General features: G+C 39.0%; 1 protein-coding gene across 1 annotated transcript in view; it reads left to right on the top strand.

Moving 5' to 3' along the window:
• The window catches only part of srgap1a (SLIT-ROBO Rho GTPase activating protein 1a), a 63,547-nt gene that overhangs the window by 6,695 nt on the left and 37,037 nt on the right, over positions 1 to 19,815 (top strand). The window contains 2 exon segments of the mRNA XM_025056375.1: positions 15,510 to 15,705; positions 19,773 to 19,814. Of these exon segments, the coding sequence (XP_024912143.1) occupies positions 15,510 to 15,705; positions 19,773 to 19,814 (238 nt within the window).

Here is a 19,815-nt window from a genome sequence, read left to right as displayed (position 1 = left end):
ACATAAACTTTGAAACAGAAACACTAAAATGCTCACAGGAGGCATTGTACAAATGATCAGAGCCGAGGCCAACGACTGCAGTAATTCAATTAAACTGCATATTTGAGCTGTAACTGGGCAATACTGTGTGTTAGCATTCTGACTTACAACTACAATGTAATAGCGTCTATAATAAAATTAGTATTTAATAGAGAAACTTCTTCTTTTGTTTCCATAGAAAGCTCTCGTATTCCTTTGTCATAAGACTTCACGTTATGTGATTGTTATGCTACAGATAAAATTGTTGATATTTCTTCTTCCTGTCTCTTCACATAAAGGCCGACAATCCACCTGAGTCATCAGCTATTTATGGTGCACTTCAGAGTGTACACACAGTGTGATTATGACAGGAAGTTGACATGTAAAATATTACATTCAGTGGCCACCTGTCCATGACAACATGACCCCTTGGTCACCAAACCAATCATATCAGTGTAGAAGAAATGAAAACCTGCTTCAAGAAATAAAATTGTAATTAAATGTGAAGCACAAACCCCTTTGTCACGCTCCCTCAGACCTATGAGTTAAGACTTCTTCCCAACACCAATGTATTGACACAGTTTTTATTTCCTCGAAATTTGTCTTTTAACAGAATCCCTTTAAAATCGTTTTTATTTCCTCGAAATTTTTATGTTGTCTTTTAACAGAATCCCTTTAAAATCTTTTTTATTTATATATCTAACAGAATTCACCCCACCATGTCTTCATAGGTCTTAAAGCAGATGGCAGATGATTTTTTTATATTACCTTTCACACTGGTAAGGCTTACATCCAGAAGCTTCCCAGCTTCTCTAAAAGAAAGAAAAAATTCACAATATACAGACAGAGGGCATCGTTGCTGCAGATAAACAAATGACAACTTGACAAATTGACTGACAGAAATATTTAGCATTTTTATTTTCAGTGGCTTTATGAAACCCTTACACACTGTGTTTCTGTTATTTGTGCCTCACATACCTTTTATTTTTCCCTGTAGGAACAGGTTTTACTGAAACACTGGTTAGTTACATTATAAGTTTGACGTGTCATTATTTTGTGTGGTGAGTCTTCAGGGTGATAGTGAAGAGGAACATAATAGTTTTGTGCTGGAAGTCCCTGCAGGCTCCTGACAGGCCATTTGATTTTAGTTTAATAGCAGTGGCATGCAAAGTCATGGTCCGAAAATAGAAAGGGAGCTGCTTTAGGGGCAATTAAAAATGTCAGTGCAGTTTGTGCAACGTTCACTCACTGCTGCTCAGAAAGAGAGACACAGACACCATGGACATGCCCCATATGTCTTTCTTTTGAATGAGACTGTGGGAAGGAATCTACCCCCTCACCCTGAGATTCTGTGACTTGTCGTGGATAATGACGTGATGAGAAGAACACCCAAAGTATTGCTCACTGTAGTGTGTAGAAACAAAATGCAGTGAAAGCCGATTGGTCTGTGGTTTTATTCATTCTCCCTTTGTGTCACTCACTCTTGCAGTCTGAGCAGCTGCCTTGAGGTCGACCTGCCTCGCTTAAATCACATCTTCTGTGGCAATGCCAAAGCACTGTCTGTACTTGAGTGCTGTTGCCCCCTGTGTTAAACAGGCACTTGATTTGTCTAGTCCAACTCTGTGTGTGACTTTGAGAATATACATTTAAGAGAATAATTTTTGGGAAATTCACGTCATCTCACTGCTAGGAGTGTGTACTCTCAGAGAAAGACTTGAAAATGTAGTAAGGGCTGTCAGTTAAGGCTGTCCTCAGGGTAGTTCTGGAACAGATAACAGCAGAAAACACTCTGTCACTTCCTCCGCTTTCACTATAATTATCTGCAAATCAGGTCAGAAGCAGCCCAAACGTTTTAGTGTCAGCTAATCGTGTAAGACTATTCTTGAATTCTGGTGCTCTCTGAGGAAGGGTAAGAGTGTGTCGTTGACTTCCTGATATTCTGCAGCTTGGCTTTCACAACAGATGTTTTGTGAGAAATCAATCTCTGCTGAGTGTTAGTGATATTTTGGCAAGAGGAACGATTTGTCCTCACTCTCTAATGTGGAAAAGAGTGTATTTGCACAGTCTGAAGGCTGAGTGATGTGAAATGGTTATATTTGAATTATAGTTGTGCTGTGTTCCACAATACATCATGTGATGTCTTGTGATCACCCTGGTTGTTCACTGTACAGCTGGGACTGGATTACCACTGCTGCAGCACACCTATTAGCATTATTAGACATTTATTAGTTAACAAATCTGCGAGTTTATTCATTGCCAAGAACCTGCTAAGATGTCATAATGATAAAGCTAGTTGAAGGCTAGTTGTTTTCCTCATGTCCAAGCAGCGTCATGTCATGAGCAGTGTTGTAGTAAGACCAGTTGGAACGCAAAACATGGTTTAAAGGAGTAAACGTGATACTAAAATAATTTCATAGGGTTTCTCACTTTCAGATGATTTACTTACAGCCTCTTAACAGACATTACAATTTATTGTAGGCATATACTTGGAACTCTGTGAACCGATCCCATCAGCCTGATTACTTCTCTATAATTTTAGATTCTGTATCTGCTTTGAAGTTTGGCTTTTGGCAAAAATATTTATTCTCATGTGGCCATGAGGAAATGCCCTCCACCAGTTTATTATATTGTATTTAATGGCTATTTTCTTTCTCTCTTCCTAACCCCCCATCATCTTTCATCTACCCATAACTCTCCACCCACAGCCCTTACATTTTACTACTCAAACCCAACTAATTTCTGTGCCCATAACCCCCTAACTCTGAAGCTGTATTGAAATCCTGAAGACCTAATGCATTTTTCTGCTGAAAAATATTTCCACGTAAAAGGTGTTGGTTGCACAATAAGAAGCTAACAAATATGTTTAGGAAAATTAGGTCTTCAGGGTGTAGTGGATTCCCAGCATAGCTGTGATGTTTTGAGCAAGCACCAAAGACTCCCCCGTTCCCCAATTTACTAGGGTGAAGCTTGTTTATCCAAAATTAATTTTGTGCAAATGAGCGTGTGTGTGTGTGTGTGTACATGTGTAATGCCATTATTAAGCCTCTCTCAGTTCTCTGTAGTTTCACAAGGGCAGCGTCGTTGTTTTGATCTGATACTACATAAACTCTGAGGCTCAATCATAGCTCCCACATTTACTGAGAACATTACAGCAGAATGTGGATTCATTGATTTTGAAACAGTATGTACAGTGCATGCCAACTCATGATAATCCTTTCCCACATCAATCTCATCACGTTGGACAACGGCTGCCACGAAAAGTTGGGCCACAAATAGGTCACATAATTTCTGTACATTTTTAACAGCTGCACATTAATGTTCACAGTCACCATCTCTACCACATCTGACGGGGTTTTGTATCTGATTCAGAAAGTGCTTACGTTCCACAGCACAGCCATTAGAAGATATTAAATTTAAGTTTACACGACACACATGTAAAAGATTAGTTCCCGGAACTTTATATGGAAGAAATATTCATTCTGTTTTTGTTCTCACAAATGGCTTTCTGCTGTTAAAAACAGCAACACATGTCCCATTGTCATTGTTAAAATCCAAACCCTTACCAGCCTCACTGAGTCAAAACAGCACTTGAACAAACATTAGCAAAACTACAACTATAGTAGGTTTGTAATTTAGTTGAGGCTAATATGCTCTTTGTTTAGCATCAGCTATACAGAGAGTGTGTATGTAGTTGAATTGAATCTTTTTTTTTCTTAGTTTTGAATGTGTAGTGATTTTTATTGAATCTTTTTTTTCCTTAGTTTTGAATGTGTAGTGATTTTTATGGGCACATTTTAAATATTTTTGCCTTCATGTCAAAGTTCACACTCACGAATTCCCAACGTGACTATGTTTATATCAGACTGAAGTTGTCTCCAGGAGTGGGTTGTTTCAGCTGTCAAAACTCTGAACTCTAGGTGTGGAAAACAGTTTTTGTTCCCATGGGGGTGTTTAGGCTGAAAGCTGGGGGAATATAGATGTATAACATGGGTCCTGGGCTGTTTACAGTCTATTATTTATAATAAAAAAAGCATAGCTTTGCATATATGGACACAGGCGCAAATGTATGCACAAACACACACACACGGTGCCCATTACGCACCAAACACACACTCCTATTAACACCCACAAGCCCAGCACACAAAAATGCTGTGTTCGACTTAGAGTCTACTTTGTAGGCATTACCACTATAATCAATACTGCCTGTGTGGAGCTACAGTTATGTTTGTGAGGTTGCTTTTAGAGAAGGCTGAATGTGCATGTGTTGTCTAGTGTGTGCAAAGTAGCAGACACTTTCGTCATGCTTAGCCCTGGCCAGCTGCTGTTTGACGATAAGTTATCCATCCACCGATCTGTTTTTCCTGACCTTTAAAATAGCTCTCTCTCTCTCGGAATTCAAACGTTTTAAAACGAAGCTGAGTCCAGATTACACACTAAAAATGTTCATGGTATTTACCTTTACATCCTTATACCAGCCTTTAAATTGAAAGAGAATAATCATTTTGAAAGAGGTTCAAGTCAGAGATAAGCAGTTCAAGAAAGAGTCTGAAGATTTACAGATGAGAATAAGGAGCAACGTATGGAAACTTTGGTTTGCAATTAAGGAAGTTGTGACATCATGCCAATGTTTAAGGAACTTCTGGTGCTCCCCCAGTCCTTCTAAAAAAGTAGGATTTTCAACACTCAGCCATATTCCATTTCTGCCTTTCTTCTCTGCTGCTCTTCTATGTCTACATCCTAGGCTCGCAGCACATGTCCTCGTCTCTAGAATTACAGGCCTCATCTTGAATGGTAGGGTTGTTCCTCCGTGGTCTCCCCAGCTCCTCCCCTGACTTAACCCTATTAAAGAACCAGAAACCATGCATTCTGCAGGTTACTGATTTTCTTGGCAGGCCGAGGGGGGATGGGTGGTGCTTTAAATTTGTGGTATTTGTGCCCCCCCCTCCTCTCCCCCCATCTATGACGATGTGCTAAGATGTGTTCTGCCTTGGAAGTTTGTGGTTGGACACTGCCCTTTCTGCCTGTGGCACCCAGTTTTTGTCTGGTGAATTAGTCATCAATCCATAATTCAAACAGTAATACAATTTAGCAGAGTAGGCTTTTTAATTATCTATACAGGGTGTAAGTTATTGAAAAGTTAGTACGTTAAAATTGGAATGTAAATTGTGTTTGACACAAATGACAAACTACACAGTGTTACCTGACATAAGCAAGAACAACAGCAGGGATTTTATCCTAAATGCCTGACCATGAGAACTGTGTACAGTGTAACTACACTTCATCCAACTTGAGGATTGTATACACAATAAGATATATGAAGTACTGTTTGTATGTAATACTAAATAAGGAATGTAAAACATAGTTCTCATACAGTAGTTTCCTTATGTGTACTACTAAAAAACCTAATTGTGCTTTTTTACTTGAGTACTTAAATGAGTAGTACTTTTGCACACCCTTATACTAAGGTGCCGTGTCCTTCAACAACAGATATGGTTTTACTGGGTCAAAGAGATGCGTGGGAAATTTAATGACATTTTCACTGACATTCTTCAAAACTTTTATTTCATTCTAAAGATCTACTCAAAACTCTTTTTTAATTTTTTTTTTTTTTGGTTGGGTGACCCTGCCCCATCACTAACATCCCAGCAGCATACAGTCATCTCCTTTTCCACTCTATACTTTCCCTTGGCCAACCGGTGCCACAGTGTCCCGACTGTGGGGACACGTTGTCAACCCAAACTGGCAGTGGCTCTAACTGGCTCCAGGCCATGGAGTCCCAGCCCAGCTCTGGTGTCTCAAAGTTAATGTGCAGAAAGAAATGCAAAACATGTCTTTAAAATAGGGATGTTGCTTAAATGTTGTAAAGAACAACAGATGTACACAACACTGCATTTACTCACAGCAGACAGGAATCTTGTTCAGGAGTCAGACACACTGGTGACGTGGGAAGAGTTGGCAAAATAACATAGTTGGCAAAATAACACAGCTGAGCAAGTGTAGCAACAGGTATTCCTACAAACTGGAATGTTTAAGAATATGTGTTTTATTTGTGCAAACTATTTCCTTGCTATTTCAAAATTGGCAATAGATTTATTTTGCCAAGTGCTTGGTCATTCTGTGAACAGCAGTGTAAAAATAAATCCTATGTATGTGTTTTGATACAAAAGACAAATAGTTTAATGTTAAGCCTGTTGAAAATAAAGGCTTAGAAAACAGTGATTGTTGTTTTGACAGGATTGAACATAAAAAAAAAATATTGGCCCATCCATTCCGATACCTAAGCCCAAATGCTTAACTTAACTTTATGCGTCACTATCCCCTCAGTAACGGCATGCTGGAGGAGAAGAGAGGATATCTGATATTGATATCGGCAGATACTCCAAGTCGCGGTATCAATATCAGAAACGAAAAACTTATATCGCGCCATCCCTAGTTTGACCTACTCACAGATAAACATACATAGCAACAATACATAGCACATCTTGGTTTTCAGAAACCTAATGTATGACCAAGCTTCTGTGTACAGTTGAACGTAGATTAAGATACTGCCTTGAAGAACTCAGAGTTTGCAGTCCATGAAAAACCCTTTAAGTAATTTATTTCCACCCACTGTGTTTACTGCTTTTCCTACAATGTCGTCATACAAAGGTGGCGTTTTTCTCTTGCACATCCAGTGTGGTAAGAATTGGTGAGTGTTTACGTGCTCCGTCGTCCTGTCTTGTTTTTTCTTTTCTTCCTGGAACCTCCTGGGAAGGCACAAATCCAGAGTCTCTAAAAAATATTTAGAACTGGTATTAAAATCCATGCTGAGTGAAGCAGTCACAAGTGGCCTAAATGTGTCCGGATGTTGTCTGTTCAAAAACTACACCCAATTGCAGGATATAAATTGAAGGATGCATCATCATCTAAAGTCTCTTTAGATGATGATGTAATTACTTTCTAGAAACTCTATGAATGTTTGAGTAGAACTCTAATAGCTGCCTTTCACACTTCTCACGTTCTCTCTTCTTTCTGTCTTTCCTCTCTAACGCTGACTTATCCACATGTACACAATGCCATTAGTGCGGTCCCCACAGTCAGGGTTGTTAAAAATCTGCTAAACACCTGGGAAGAGGCATGACATGAGAGTGCGGTTGGCGGTTGAATCCACACTGATCTCACAATGGGCACATTCCTTTCACATGATTACAGTAGGTTTGATTGGGTTACTCGCTTGGATGTTATAGAGGGTAGCATATTGTTAGAGAATAAAAAACAGACCCATTAAGGGACAACAGAAACAGAGCTGCCGTTCTAACCTAGAGAAGGAGCAAATTTGAATCTTAAGTGGTAGCAACATTTTTTTAAATAGGAGTTTGTTTTTCAAAATATGGAGTTGTTGCATATTTTTCCCCACTCTTCAGAGTGAGAAAAAAATCTACCGGAGAATAAAGCACTGTGTGAAGCCAGCCAACCGTATCATCCATGATGGACTGAAACCGGTGGATTTTTACATGTATGGGATAATCACTAGAGAAGAAGAAATCTGTGTTGCTGTTCGGTGTACCAACACACTGTTTGTCACATGTTCATGTAGAAAAACCATGGTCAGAAAGTCGGAGGATTTCCTTTATAGAGAAAAATGTGACTTCTAACATCAGTTGAAACAGGGAATAACAATTGGTTTTTGTCGCCCCACCTGCAGGGGAAATGGGACTTTATATGTAAACAATATGCTAAGTACTGTTTCGTACTATTCCTTTAAACCAGGTCCTTAACATTCCCAGAGACGAGCCCTCTTTCAAACACCTATCACCGCAGGCCACATAGCTCTGTTCTAATCTTGGGTTCACCTTTCATAGTTTGTAGTTTTCAAGTCCTGGACTGCTCTGTTTCTGTTTGTTTACTGTGTGAGGAAGGAGAGGTAGATGACAGCTTGTGCCCTGAGCTCCAGATGTTTCTTGTCTACTGTTTTTACAGGCTTTATCACTTTAGTTATCCTATGCCAGATTTTTTTATATAGTATTATTACCTCAAACAAGCATCCCAACTGTAAAAGCTGTAGGCCTGCCCAGCTGAGTCTTTAGCCCGAGGAGAGCTTTGTTGATAATGAGAAGGTAACGTACTGCCTTGAAACCTGAGCTTAGCTTCTTTATCTCTCCCATCACTAATATCCCAAAACAAAAGCACAGAGACAGGCCAGGTGCAAAGTCAGGTGTCTCGTTTCAATTGTAAAAATAGAAATAGTTCTCACATCTGAAATGCAAGTCTCCCTTTCGTGCTTGCTTTTTGAGTTTCTTTCTTTCTTTCTTTCTTTCTTTCTTTCTTTCTTTCTTTCTTTCTTTCTTTCTTTCTTTCTTTCTCTGTTTTCTCGTTTTCTCTCTCTGTCTCCCCATTTTTTTGTCTTTTAATATTGACATCTTCTTTCTTTCTTTTTTGCCTCCAGGGCAGCAGACAGACTAGCTGGGTATGGTTTGCAGATGAATAAGAAAACTTGGTGAGGTCATTCTTAAAGACTAAAAAAGATCAATGAACTTCCCACAGATTCTGTTTTGTGACTTTACCGCCTCCTTTCAAAAGCCTCTCTACTTCTCCTCTTTTATCACATCAGATGTTAAGGAAAGCTGAATCTGACATTTTGGATGATTTTAAGATTTACTGTGTACTTGAAGATATATCTGAGTGTCTGATTTTTTTCACCCCGTGGGCTTTAAAGGTGTCTTTTGAAAATTTGATAGTTAGAAGGCAGCGACCGAGCTCAGTTTGATTTACAGCTGTTTTTGATGGATTATTATCCCATTATCAAATCAATGTTAAAAAGTCAAACATATTGTATTCAAACAGCTTTTATACAGATGTCTTACAGCTGCCCTTGAAACATTGAGGAATTTCTAATTAAATGATTTTGTTTTTATTAACATAACCAGTTATTTAATTCTTGGTGCTGATAGTTTGCTAGTCTTAATTATATATTATAATTATAATAATTGTCTGGTTCTTTTTGCAAACAAATCATACATATAACATACAAACATAACGCTAATACAAAGACCTACACCTAGTCTACACACCGCACACATAGTACAGCAGGACCTATCAAACAAGACTGGTGTCCAGATCAAACAGAATGTCAAGATGTTAAACAGCAGCTGAGCAAACAGCCCGGCCTCTAAAGTATGCTTACTTGTCCCACCATTCAGCTCCTCAGTCTTATTTTATTTGGATCAAAATGAAGGCCTTCACTGGCCATTGCTGTGTCAGCAGTGATTGATCTCTCCTGCTCACTGGAGGCTACCCATCTTTTTACATCGTCTGCCATTTGGCACTGATGAATTTTTATTGATAGATATTGTTGTTGCAGCAATAACACAGTATACAATACTGATTTAATTACTTTGACAAAATACATATTTATGTCCAGTTCTCTGCTTGATTTGGTCCTGTAGACGATGGATTATTTCTGTTCTGAACAGAAAGACAATTCAATGGGACACCGCGATAAAACCAACAAAAAAAGGAATGGTAAAATGGTATTATATTGTTCCGTTTTCTGACTCCAGGATCTGAGCAAAAGAAAAAACAGTGTTACCTAAGCTAATGGTATTTTATTTCCAAGCATACTTTTTGATAAATTGGACAAATTTAGGTATTTTGGATGTGATTTGACAGTCTGAATGTACAAGGATAATCTGCATCACAGTAGCCTACAAGACTTTTATTTGAACCTTACTTTGGTTTGGAATCCGCTGTCAAGACGTATTGGAGCCGGCTCTGCCATGTTTGTAATACACCAAGAAAAATGCCTGAGCAAAACTGACAGTGTGTTGTAAAAAAAGTATGGCTGTGTTCTGTGTCTAGAACGCATCTGTTTTGCATTTTTTTATTAGAACAGTGCAAGTTAAGATTACATTTTAAAAAGCATCTACCATTTTTATTTAATGAACTTATTGAACCCCTTCAGTGTTCGAACATGGGCACAGTTATTGTGAGATGCAATGCAGCTCTTCCGTCCGCATTTTAAGGATAGAGTAGGACAGTTTCAGTGTTTGACTCTGTCAAATCACATGATCAATGGTTACTCATCACAATGAAATGAAGACATTATACAGTCCTTGCTCACACGCTTGACATTTAGTCACAAGACATTTAGTAGCAAGTGCTTTTCTTTTCACAAGAGTCACGTGTTTTAGTCTGTGGGTCACCATCTATAGTCATGTTGTCAGATGGAAAAATCTTCTTACGCTAGATTTGAAATTAGAGTCATTTCTTTGAGGTGTGGGTGCTGTTCTTGGGAGTTCTCCCCATCAGTAACTTCATTCATTAAACAAAAATGCATTCCCAGTGAATTTTTAACTTGTAATATATCATGGTTTGGTCAGTGGCATTGTACACGCTAAACCATGTAGTGATGAAACTTTCAAAAATGTCTCATTCTGGGACATAAAAGCCCAAATAATTTATTTTATACTTAATTTCTTGTAAACTGTAATCTTTCATAAAGGACTTTTTTCAGAATTCTATCTTTTGGTAAATTCTAGAAAACCCCCCTCATAGAAGTACTTTAAGTATGTTAGAAATTGTACTGCAGATTTCCTGAATCCAAAATCCAAATGCTAAATTTAAGCATTTGGATTAAGAAGTAGGAATGCTGGACTTAATTTAGCATTGTAACATTTAGCTGCTAAATGTTACAATGCTAAATTACCAGCATTCCTACTTAGTTGGTTTGTATATTGTTTTTACACATGCCAAAACCTACACCGTAGCCTGACCTAATCTGCTTAAATGCCAACATCTACAGTACCTATCCATCACATTAAGATGCCAGTTAGTACTTGGAGTTGAAGTCCTTTAAATATCGTCCAGTCTAATCCAGGGTCTAGTGCATGATATTTAATTATGTTAGACTAAACTGCACAGGCCTGGAGTTTCCATCCATCTGCCTGTCATTAACGATGTGCTGAGAGAAGAGACAGAGAGTGGTTCAGAAAGAAGAAGCAGAGGTGAGTGGCCAAGAGCTGATTGCTGTGGTGAATTTAACAACTGGGTTTGAACTTCTAATTCAAAAGGCCTGGTGGATTCATTGGCACAAGTGCATACCACGTGTTATCAAAGGCATATTTCCAACCTAAAACCTTCACATTCCTGTCAGGGATTGTTCTTGAATCCCCGTTAAAGACGATGTTATAATCTTCGTCTTGTGAGATAGATAGCATTGATTATAACGAATATTTAAACGTTTTTTAAGCCAGAGGACATTCCTTATAGACCATATTAAACAGCAGATCCCTGGTTATGGCCAAACCATAAAAACAACTTGTTGCATACTGAGTCATGCACACTGGCTGTTTGCAATGTGGTAGGCACATCTTTTAACAATTTCGTTGCCTGGATGAAACACTTTTTGTATTATTTTACAAGATTGCATGCCTTCGTCAAAGAGGTAATAAATGGCCGTCTTGCTGTAATAAAGTTTGGACATTTGGGTCTGTTTTGGAATGTCTACAGAAGAGGGCGCATTGTAGATATTCAGCTGTGTTTGTGCTGCCCTCCAGTTCCATCTGATCTTGGCCCCTGGTGGGGTCACCTGGAATGTCTAGTAATTGATAAAAAATGTTTTTTCAACTATTTGTTATTCATTTTAAAATTCTGATTTAAAAGACCACACGTAATCTAAAAAAACTGGATTTTTTCACTTGAATATGAATATGAATTGAGTTCAAATAAAATGCAGCATAGGAAAACATCTGAGCTAGCACATCTTGATTGACAGCTGCGACCCCGTGACTGCACAAGTGACAGCTATAAAAAATGTGTTTGTTTTCGGTTTGACATTGACAATCTATTTCATAATTGCCTTTGATGGTACAGTGTTTTGACTGTACGTATCCAGTTTCCACTAAAGACAGAGGCTAATGTCCTGGTCTCAATCTTTGTATCTGAAGCAGGTGGGAGATCAGGGCATCTTCCTGTTTCATCCTTACCCAGGCCTGGCTGCTATTTCAGGTGCTGCTCATGTGGAAACGTAGCCCTGGGACTCGTGCAGTACAGCTCGTCCCAGATAGCTTTTGATGAACACTGTAATCAAGCAGAAGAAACTGCTGAAACTAAATTGCATAATCTTTTATTGTACCCATGCAGGAGAACATAGCTGTTGATGCCAAAAGTAGCGAATACCTTTTAGACGGATGGAATTACAGCAAGGTTAACAAGAACATGTTGGTCAGCTCACAAACGTTAGAATGGCCTCTCTCTGGCTCTTTTACAGTGAGGAATTCACTCATCGGGGCGACACTGTGGGTCAGTACCCGTTCTGCTTACGTGACAGTTCTTTTGACAATGGAACAGGGCTATCTGTCTGATCAGGAGACCTTCTGAACTGCATCTTTTGACATATTTGTTGCCAGCAGTGTGGCTATGCGAAGTATGCAGCCAAAGGACCAATTGTATTACTCCCAGTGGAGAAACAAAAGAGCTTCAGTCCAATCTAAATACCACAAAGACATCACAGTGCCTTCTCATAGTTTATTTATTTATTCTCATAGTTTGACATCACATACAGTACATGCATTATGTGTACATCGCTTGGATATCCTGTTCTTAAATTGTATTCGGCATTTTTCCCACGTCACAGATATCTCGGCAAAATCAGACAGTAAAAATAATTTGTCAGTTGCGGCATCTGCATCTGACGTGTCCATCTGTGATTTCAAAATGAACTCGTAGCTTTTAACATTTTTAACATCATTTAGTTCATTTAACAAGGTCTTATTATTAATTGTTCTTTGAGTATTTATGTTTAAAGCACATTATCATTATAGCCATCACACACTGCACATGTAAAAAGATCTGGTCCCACACTTAACCATAGCTGTCTCCAGGCTGTTCAGTCAAATATGTGGTCATACCACAGGAACTGACTGCAATCACACCTACTCTACACTTCAGTGTATCTTTAAAAACCACAAGTTAAACCATAACACTAGTTCAGAAATCTTGAGTTTTTTAACAATTCATATTTTATAGGGCTGTAATCCCCCAGTCAATTTATTTATCGATACATTCCGGCTCGACCAAAATTCTGATTGGTTAATTTTTTTTTATCTAGTGATTCAATCCCATTTGGATTCCCTGGCTCCATTCAGCTCAATCCTAAACTTCAATAGCTAATGTTTAACTTGGAAAATAAATAATTATATAATAATTCTGTGTGCAGTCATGAGAATAATTGTCTTAAATGATCCGAAACCTTCCTCTGTGTTGGTGCCTGCGTAGGGTTTATTGTAATCCCCAGATGCTCTGGAAGCAACAGCCAGTTTTCGTTAAGAGGCTTTGTGTATTCTAATGCATTTGAAAACCCAGCTATGTTGTATTGTTATTTGCGGTCTTCTAGTTTATTGTGTGTGGTGTTAATGTTGAATTTCTGACATCTGTAGGTCCGCTCTGCCATTTTGCCATTGTTAGAACCTCTGGTTTAAATGTTTGCACAAAGACACTTTCAATAAAACCTGGACAATTCTGGCAAAACTGTGGCAGTGTTGTAGTTTGAAACAATGAGCATTTCACTTTCAGATTTTGCACATTTGCTTGACCTTTGCAGTGTCCCTTGTCTGTTTTTTAAAATCATCTTCACTTGTTTACACTTAAGATTTCTATGGTTTTTATAGTGTTTTAACTATATTCTAGTCTAGTTTGTTATTCTAGTGTGAAATATCCTTGTGTTTTACAGTGAGTTCATCTGTGAGAATCAATGTTCATCTAATCCTTGTTTAGCAGTAACACACCTTCAAACTCGTATCCTACTTTAGTGCTATACACCTTCAAATTGGAGGTAAAATCATTAGCTAACCAACTGTGTAAATGAAAATGTGTGATATCCTCTGGTGTAACTACTGCATTTAGGGCACGTCCTTGCCTAGACTGACTGTATTGTCCATGCACACTGTTCCAGCTTGGCCTAGTTTGTTGTTCATTGCTCTGTTTCTCTTCTCTCATAAACATTCTCCAAGTGGTCCAAGTGTGAGGTCCATGAGCACAAACAAGAACATGTACAGCTACCTAAACAGTAACATCACATGCAGAAGCAATAAACAATAGATCATTACGACTAAGCTCCACGGGCAGTTACATAACTTGGAATATGTAAGTTGGAAACAACATCAGATCTTTCGCTGATCAAAAGAAGATGCCCTTGTCCGTGCCTAAAGTACTGCCATTAGGACAAATAAAATTTTAATTAAATTATTTTATATGGACATTTAATAGTTGAATTCCATGCTGGGAAATGACATAAGTTGAGCCAAAGAAATCATATTTATCTTGGGTTATAACTGATTCATGCTAACATAAAGAAAGTTAGTAATTTTGGCAGAGCTGCTTTTAGGACTGGACAAGAGTCACATGATGTACTGCTTTTCCAGCGACCCATAGTCCAGTAGTTTGAATTGTTAATTATAAACACATTCACAGGTTTAGAATTGTCATCTCCTACATTGTGCTGTGTATACACTTGTAGTTCTTCTCCACTGATATCTGTGTGACTCTATACCATCTCATTAAGTTGTTCTGCTGAAGACGTCCAACCAAAGTTGCCGTCCATTAGGTTAAATCCATTGTTCTAGGCACTGACCAGACAGGCCACTTTGAGAAAACAATTTCTGTGAGCCAGTATAAATCTGCGAAGGCCTTAGGCCCCTGTTGTCATGTTCAGTCTGTAACCGTAAATGAGGCCTTAATGACGTGTGATTCCTCACACAAGACCTCTGAGGGTCATTTTCCTGCACAGACCACTTGTTTTAGTGGGAACTGCAATTTTTCCCTTGTTTTCTCAAGCGGGTTTTTAGTCACAGACATTGGTCTGTGTTTGTGTGTCTACATGTTTTTGCTCACAGGTCAAGGTAGAAATCACCTGCTATTCATCCTGGAATTATTTTTAGCCCTAATAAAACCCCCGAGACCAGTGTTGCCCAGTCCAGATTTACACTACCACTTTAGAACCCATACCTCAAGGGAAATAAGCTGCATAAATGAGTATTTTCATTTTCCTAATACTGTTGTGAACTGGTATGTTGGACTCCAACCGTTTATCATGCTGATTCATTTTCCCTTTTTTTAAGAGTCATAGATTTAGATTTTATATATGTGCAATTTAATTGTCATTAAAACAAATGTGGTATGTACTGTAATGTACTGGTTCCCTGGTCCAACTGAGGTGTATTTTTATTTTTAGAAAATGTTATATTAGAGTTACAAAGTTGAATTAAAAAAATATGAATCCATGTTTTACTGAAACGTCAAAATGACCTTGCTACATTCTTTTCTGTCCATATACAGTATTCTTGCAAAAATGTTTTACTTTTACTTTTTATGTTTGCATGTGAGCAAAGCGTTTGTTTTCATTAACCATTTTTTTCTATATATCATCTTTTCAACTTAAACAATGTAATCTATTTACCCGTTATAATCTGGCTCCATGCTGATCTTTGTGTTGTATGTTTTTTGCATTTCCCCAGAGATCCGGGCCCAGTTAGTGGAGCAGCAGAAATGTCTGGATCAGCAGACGGACATGAGGGTCCAGCTGCTGCAGGACCTGCAGGATTTCTTTAGGAAAAAAGCAGAGATCGAAATGGAATATTCCAGAAACCTGGAGAAATTGGCCGAGCGCTTCATGGCAAAGACGCGGAGTACAAAAGATCACCAGCAGTACAAGTAAGGACCTGTTATGATTTTAGTCTACTATAATAAATCCCATAATAAATCTCTTTGTCCTAGCTAATATGTTGTAGCTTTTAGTAGATAAGCTAAACAGGCGTCTTGCTCTCGTCTGTAGAATGTGGCCCAGTTTCCTCAGAACCACTAGTACACCATTATCCTCCATAGTGTCTCCACTCTACTGTTAGACTGTCTCAAACTCCATAATCTACCAAACTTTGCTCTTTAGTTTTTCCTGTACTTTCAGACTAATTAGTGACGTGAGGCCATAACATATATCTGCATACTTTTTTGAGCTTGTGTCGGGAGCAAAAAATAAAACGTTTGTTCTTGCTGTCTGTACTCCCACTCTCTGTCTGGCTGAATGGTTTCAGCAGCTGTGAGTGCCTGTGCGTCTAACTGGTGAGGGGTATGGTGCTCTGTGGTTTTCGTCACGTGATGTACAGTCTGGTCACTTTATTCACAGGATAAACATTTGGCAAGTTCCTCGAAGCTAGATGTATGAATAACATTAAAGACTCTCCTGTGGGCTTTAAATCATGCGGCCTGTATTTTGTATTCACATAAATAACAGACTTACAGTAAGACTTCAGTGTTCTCTATATTCTAAATGTTGCTTTTATTGGACAGATGTGGTGTTCAAAAAACAAGTTTAAATTCCGCCTGGAGACTTAAGCCAGATGCCCTTTGACAGTTCAGGTAAAATCCACAGGTAACAGGGAAATGAGCAGCCAGTTTTTGGTGTAATTAGTCAAAACAACCTCAGCGCAACATTCTTCACACGTGACATGTTTGGCTTGTCATTTTTTTTACAGCCACGTCTCCACTCATACAGTAAAAGACTTTGTTTTAGCTGCCTAAAGACACCTTACTTAAACAGACTACAGGAAAAGGTCAGCGCAATCCTTCCAGTCTCACTCCTGACTGTACAAACCAGTCTGCTTTTACAGCTGCAAACACGTGATCCCGCTCTGGCTTACCACCAAACTACTGCTCTTGCCTATTTGTCATTTGTGTTAATTGCTATGCCTGGCCAAGTCGAATGCTTAAGCGCAAATCTATACTTGTGGAGTGTAAGCATTTTTCTCTGGCATTAACCAGTATAGTTTTAAATACACATATCAATGCTTCTCTCTGTCCAAGACTCCATGAAAGAACCAAAAGCCTGTGAAACAGTGGGAGTTCAGCCCTAAATCCCACACAGGAGGCAAGTGAAATGTGCCTTGGTCAGAGCTTAGACCTTGTGTCACTTTGAGGAGGATTAAAGCTCACTGCTAACTGCTAAAGAGGATCTACTTCCAGGGATCATGCTCTCTGCACTGTAGCCTTTCAAAGTTTGAATTTGACTTTATCTTTTTATTCAGCAGCAAGATGGATTAAAATAAGGATAAATATTATTTCTTAACACACAGTGTTGCCCACTGTGTGTTAGATGGATTTGCACTTGAACACAAATATCTGTTTATTATCAGGTTTCTAGTGAAAGGACTGTCATAAAAGATCACACTGGAACTGTATGATCTTTATAGAGCGACCCTATTTTATTTATGTCCTTTTGTTTAATACTAGTATTGGTTGCACGGGGTTGCCTGAGCCAATCCTAGCACTCCCCTCTAATGGGGGCTTCATGTAGAGCACGTAATATTTACACTAACATTGAAACCCAATCTCGGGTGTCCAGTTAGCCTCTGAGATTGAGAGAGGAACCAGTGATTCCCCCGTCTGACTGTAAAGCAGAGGTTCTCAATTATTTTCTGTCATGCCCCTCTTGGGGACAGAAATGTTTTCTCTTAATTATAAATTTCAAGTAACTTTTCTAGAAGGGCTTGTAAAGAGAGATTTTTCTGTGAAATATGAGGACATTTTCCCTCTGCTGAAGTTAAAAGAGCTCCCTTTACACTGTCCTCCACACTGAAGTGGCAATTACACTTCATTTTCATCACAACTACTGTAAACTACATGTAGAGACACAGGCCCAATTAAAGGAAGCAGTAATTTGCTAACGATTTAGCAGCCGCCCCTACTTCTTCACTCTGTCTGCCTGTACGTTAACTCTCATACCCAGTTTTGACACCTAGGGGCCTGTGTCTGTCTGTCTACAAGTTTGTCTGACCCACTTCCTGTCCTGGGCTGAAGAGGAGGAAATGATGACAGTGAGAGATTTTCCTGCCATTATGTTGGTTTGGCAGCTTCCAGAGGTGGTTTTGTTGTTCATGTTGTTCACTGCAGGAGTTTGAGTTTGTAGGTCAGCCCACTGAGGAGTCTGTGGGTGGGTTTAGGATTAGATCTGGCTGCCTTGATTTGATTCTAATGCTGATCAAAAAATAACAAAATAACACGGGGTTGACTCTTGATTCTGTTGATCTAAATCACCCACTTTAAGGCTATATATTATATTACAAAATCTGCTAAAGCTTAAATGTAAGTTTTCTGCAACCCCGAAAGAAGGGAGAGTACAACTAACAAGTTATTTAAATAGAAAACCTGTTACAGATTACCTTTTTTCTTCTAGTGTTTGATAAGCTTTTAGCATTTTATTATTGTTAAACGATAAAAGCAAATTTAAAGAAAAAAATATTGTTTCCTGTTGTTGTTTGTTTGTATTGCCAGTTCCTCTATACTGTATTTATTTATTTATTTGTATTTCTATACTTAGCACTCGTGTGCTAAGTATAGTGTGTGTCAGTGGCCACGTGCACAGAACTGAAATGAATAAATGAACACATACAGATGCACGTGCTTCTTTATGTACTGATGCAGTGGAATAGAAGTATTGCACTTTGCAGATACATTATTCAGAAAGGATTTATGGTAATTGGTCTTTGACAGAGAGAGTGTGTGTGTGTGTGTGTGTGTGTGTGCGATGCTGACCAGCAGCTGAACTGCAGCAGCACTGCTGGACAGCATCACATTTTGAGACAGCTTCAGTCATTTTTTTCCCCCTGCAGCACGTGTCCAGCAGCCTGGGCTAGTGGCTCCAGCATGTCTTTGGCTTTTATCTAAGCCAGACTTGAGAATAAAAATGACAATGGGATGTTATTTGCGTCTGTCTTTTGCCTGGACCTTTATCAAATCATAAACAACTAAAGGTTGAATTTCCTGTTTTTGATCATTCCTAGGGGACATTTCAGTTGCTTCGACTGTTTGTGTCAGTTTTGGTCTTCCTTTGTAAGCAGATGCTGTACCAGCGTTGAAGGCTAGTTCAAGGCTGTGTCACTTGCGCAGCGCAGGGTCTCACCTGTTGTGACGAGTGCTGCCTGTCTGTGCACAATAACTTTGTCAGGAGAGAGCAGAGGAGAGTCTCCATATGGTTCCTGCAAGACATGACCTCAAACCCAACCCTCAAAGCTTTCCCAAACACACGCTTATGCACGGTGTAGCCAGCAGCAAAAATGTTGTAGATTAACCCAGAGGAAGTCAGCCTGCAGGCCAGTGTTAATACAGGGCCCTGACTTTGCTCTGGCCTGTACAATGTCCTACAGTTAGCTGCAAGGCAGCCGGCACACAGCACCGGAAACAGCTCCCATGCAGGCTGATTTTTTTTTCCTTAACACTTTGGATCTGCAGCTCCCAAATTTCTGTCTTTTTCTCTTTCTCACTTCCTTGTTTGCTTTTTGCTGTCAGTACCTCAGCTTCTTTTCAGCTTAGCTCAGAATACGTCTGGGTTTCTCAGTTTAATTTCACTACTTGGATTTAAGGCCTGTGGCATACTGTTCTTGGGTTATGGAACATCAGCTTAGTTCACAGTACCACTAGAGAACTGTCCCAGAAATGTCAGCGATACGAAGTAAGTCCTCATAATGTATGGGGACTATTTTAATGCACAGAACCAGCCTTATGTGGGACAGTTAACATCAAGGGAAGGCTGTCATGCATCTGTCTTCTACTACATACAAGACCTTGGTGTGGTGGAGGTCCTTATTGACAACTTGTAATACAAATAAATCTTGTTTTCATATTTATTTATGTTTGTTTTCTACCATATAAGATGTAATGCTCATCAGTAGAAGACCAGCTCCTATGTGATCACCTGTGAAACTATTTCATTTCTGTGGATTATTCAGGAAAGACCAGAACCTGCTTTCTCCTGTGAACTGCTGGTATCTG

This window comes from Cynoglossus semilaevis, chromosome 6, assembly GCF_000523025.1.
Source record: "Cynoglossus semilaevis isolate Cse_v1.0 chromosome 6, Cse_v1.0, whole genome shotgun sequence".
Classification (NCBI taxonomy): Eukaryota; Metazoa; Chordata; class Actinopteri; order Pleuronectiformes; family Cynoglossidae; genus Cynoglossus; species Cynoglossus semilaevis.
Note: the sequence above shows the minus strand (reverse complement) of the source record. Positions and strands in the feature narration are given on the sequence as shown.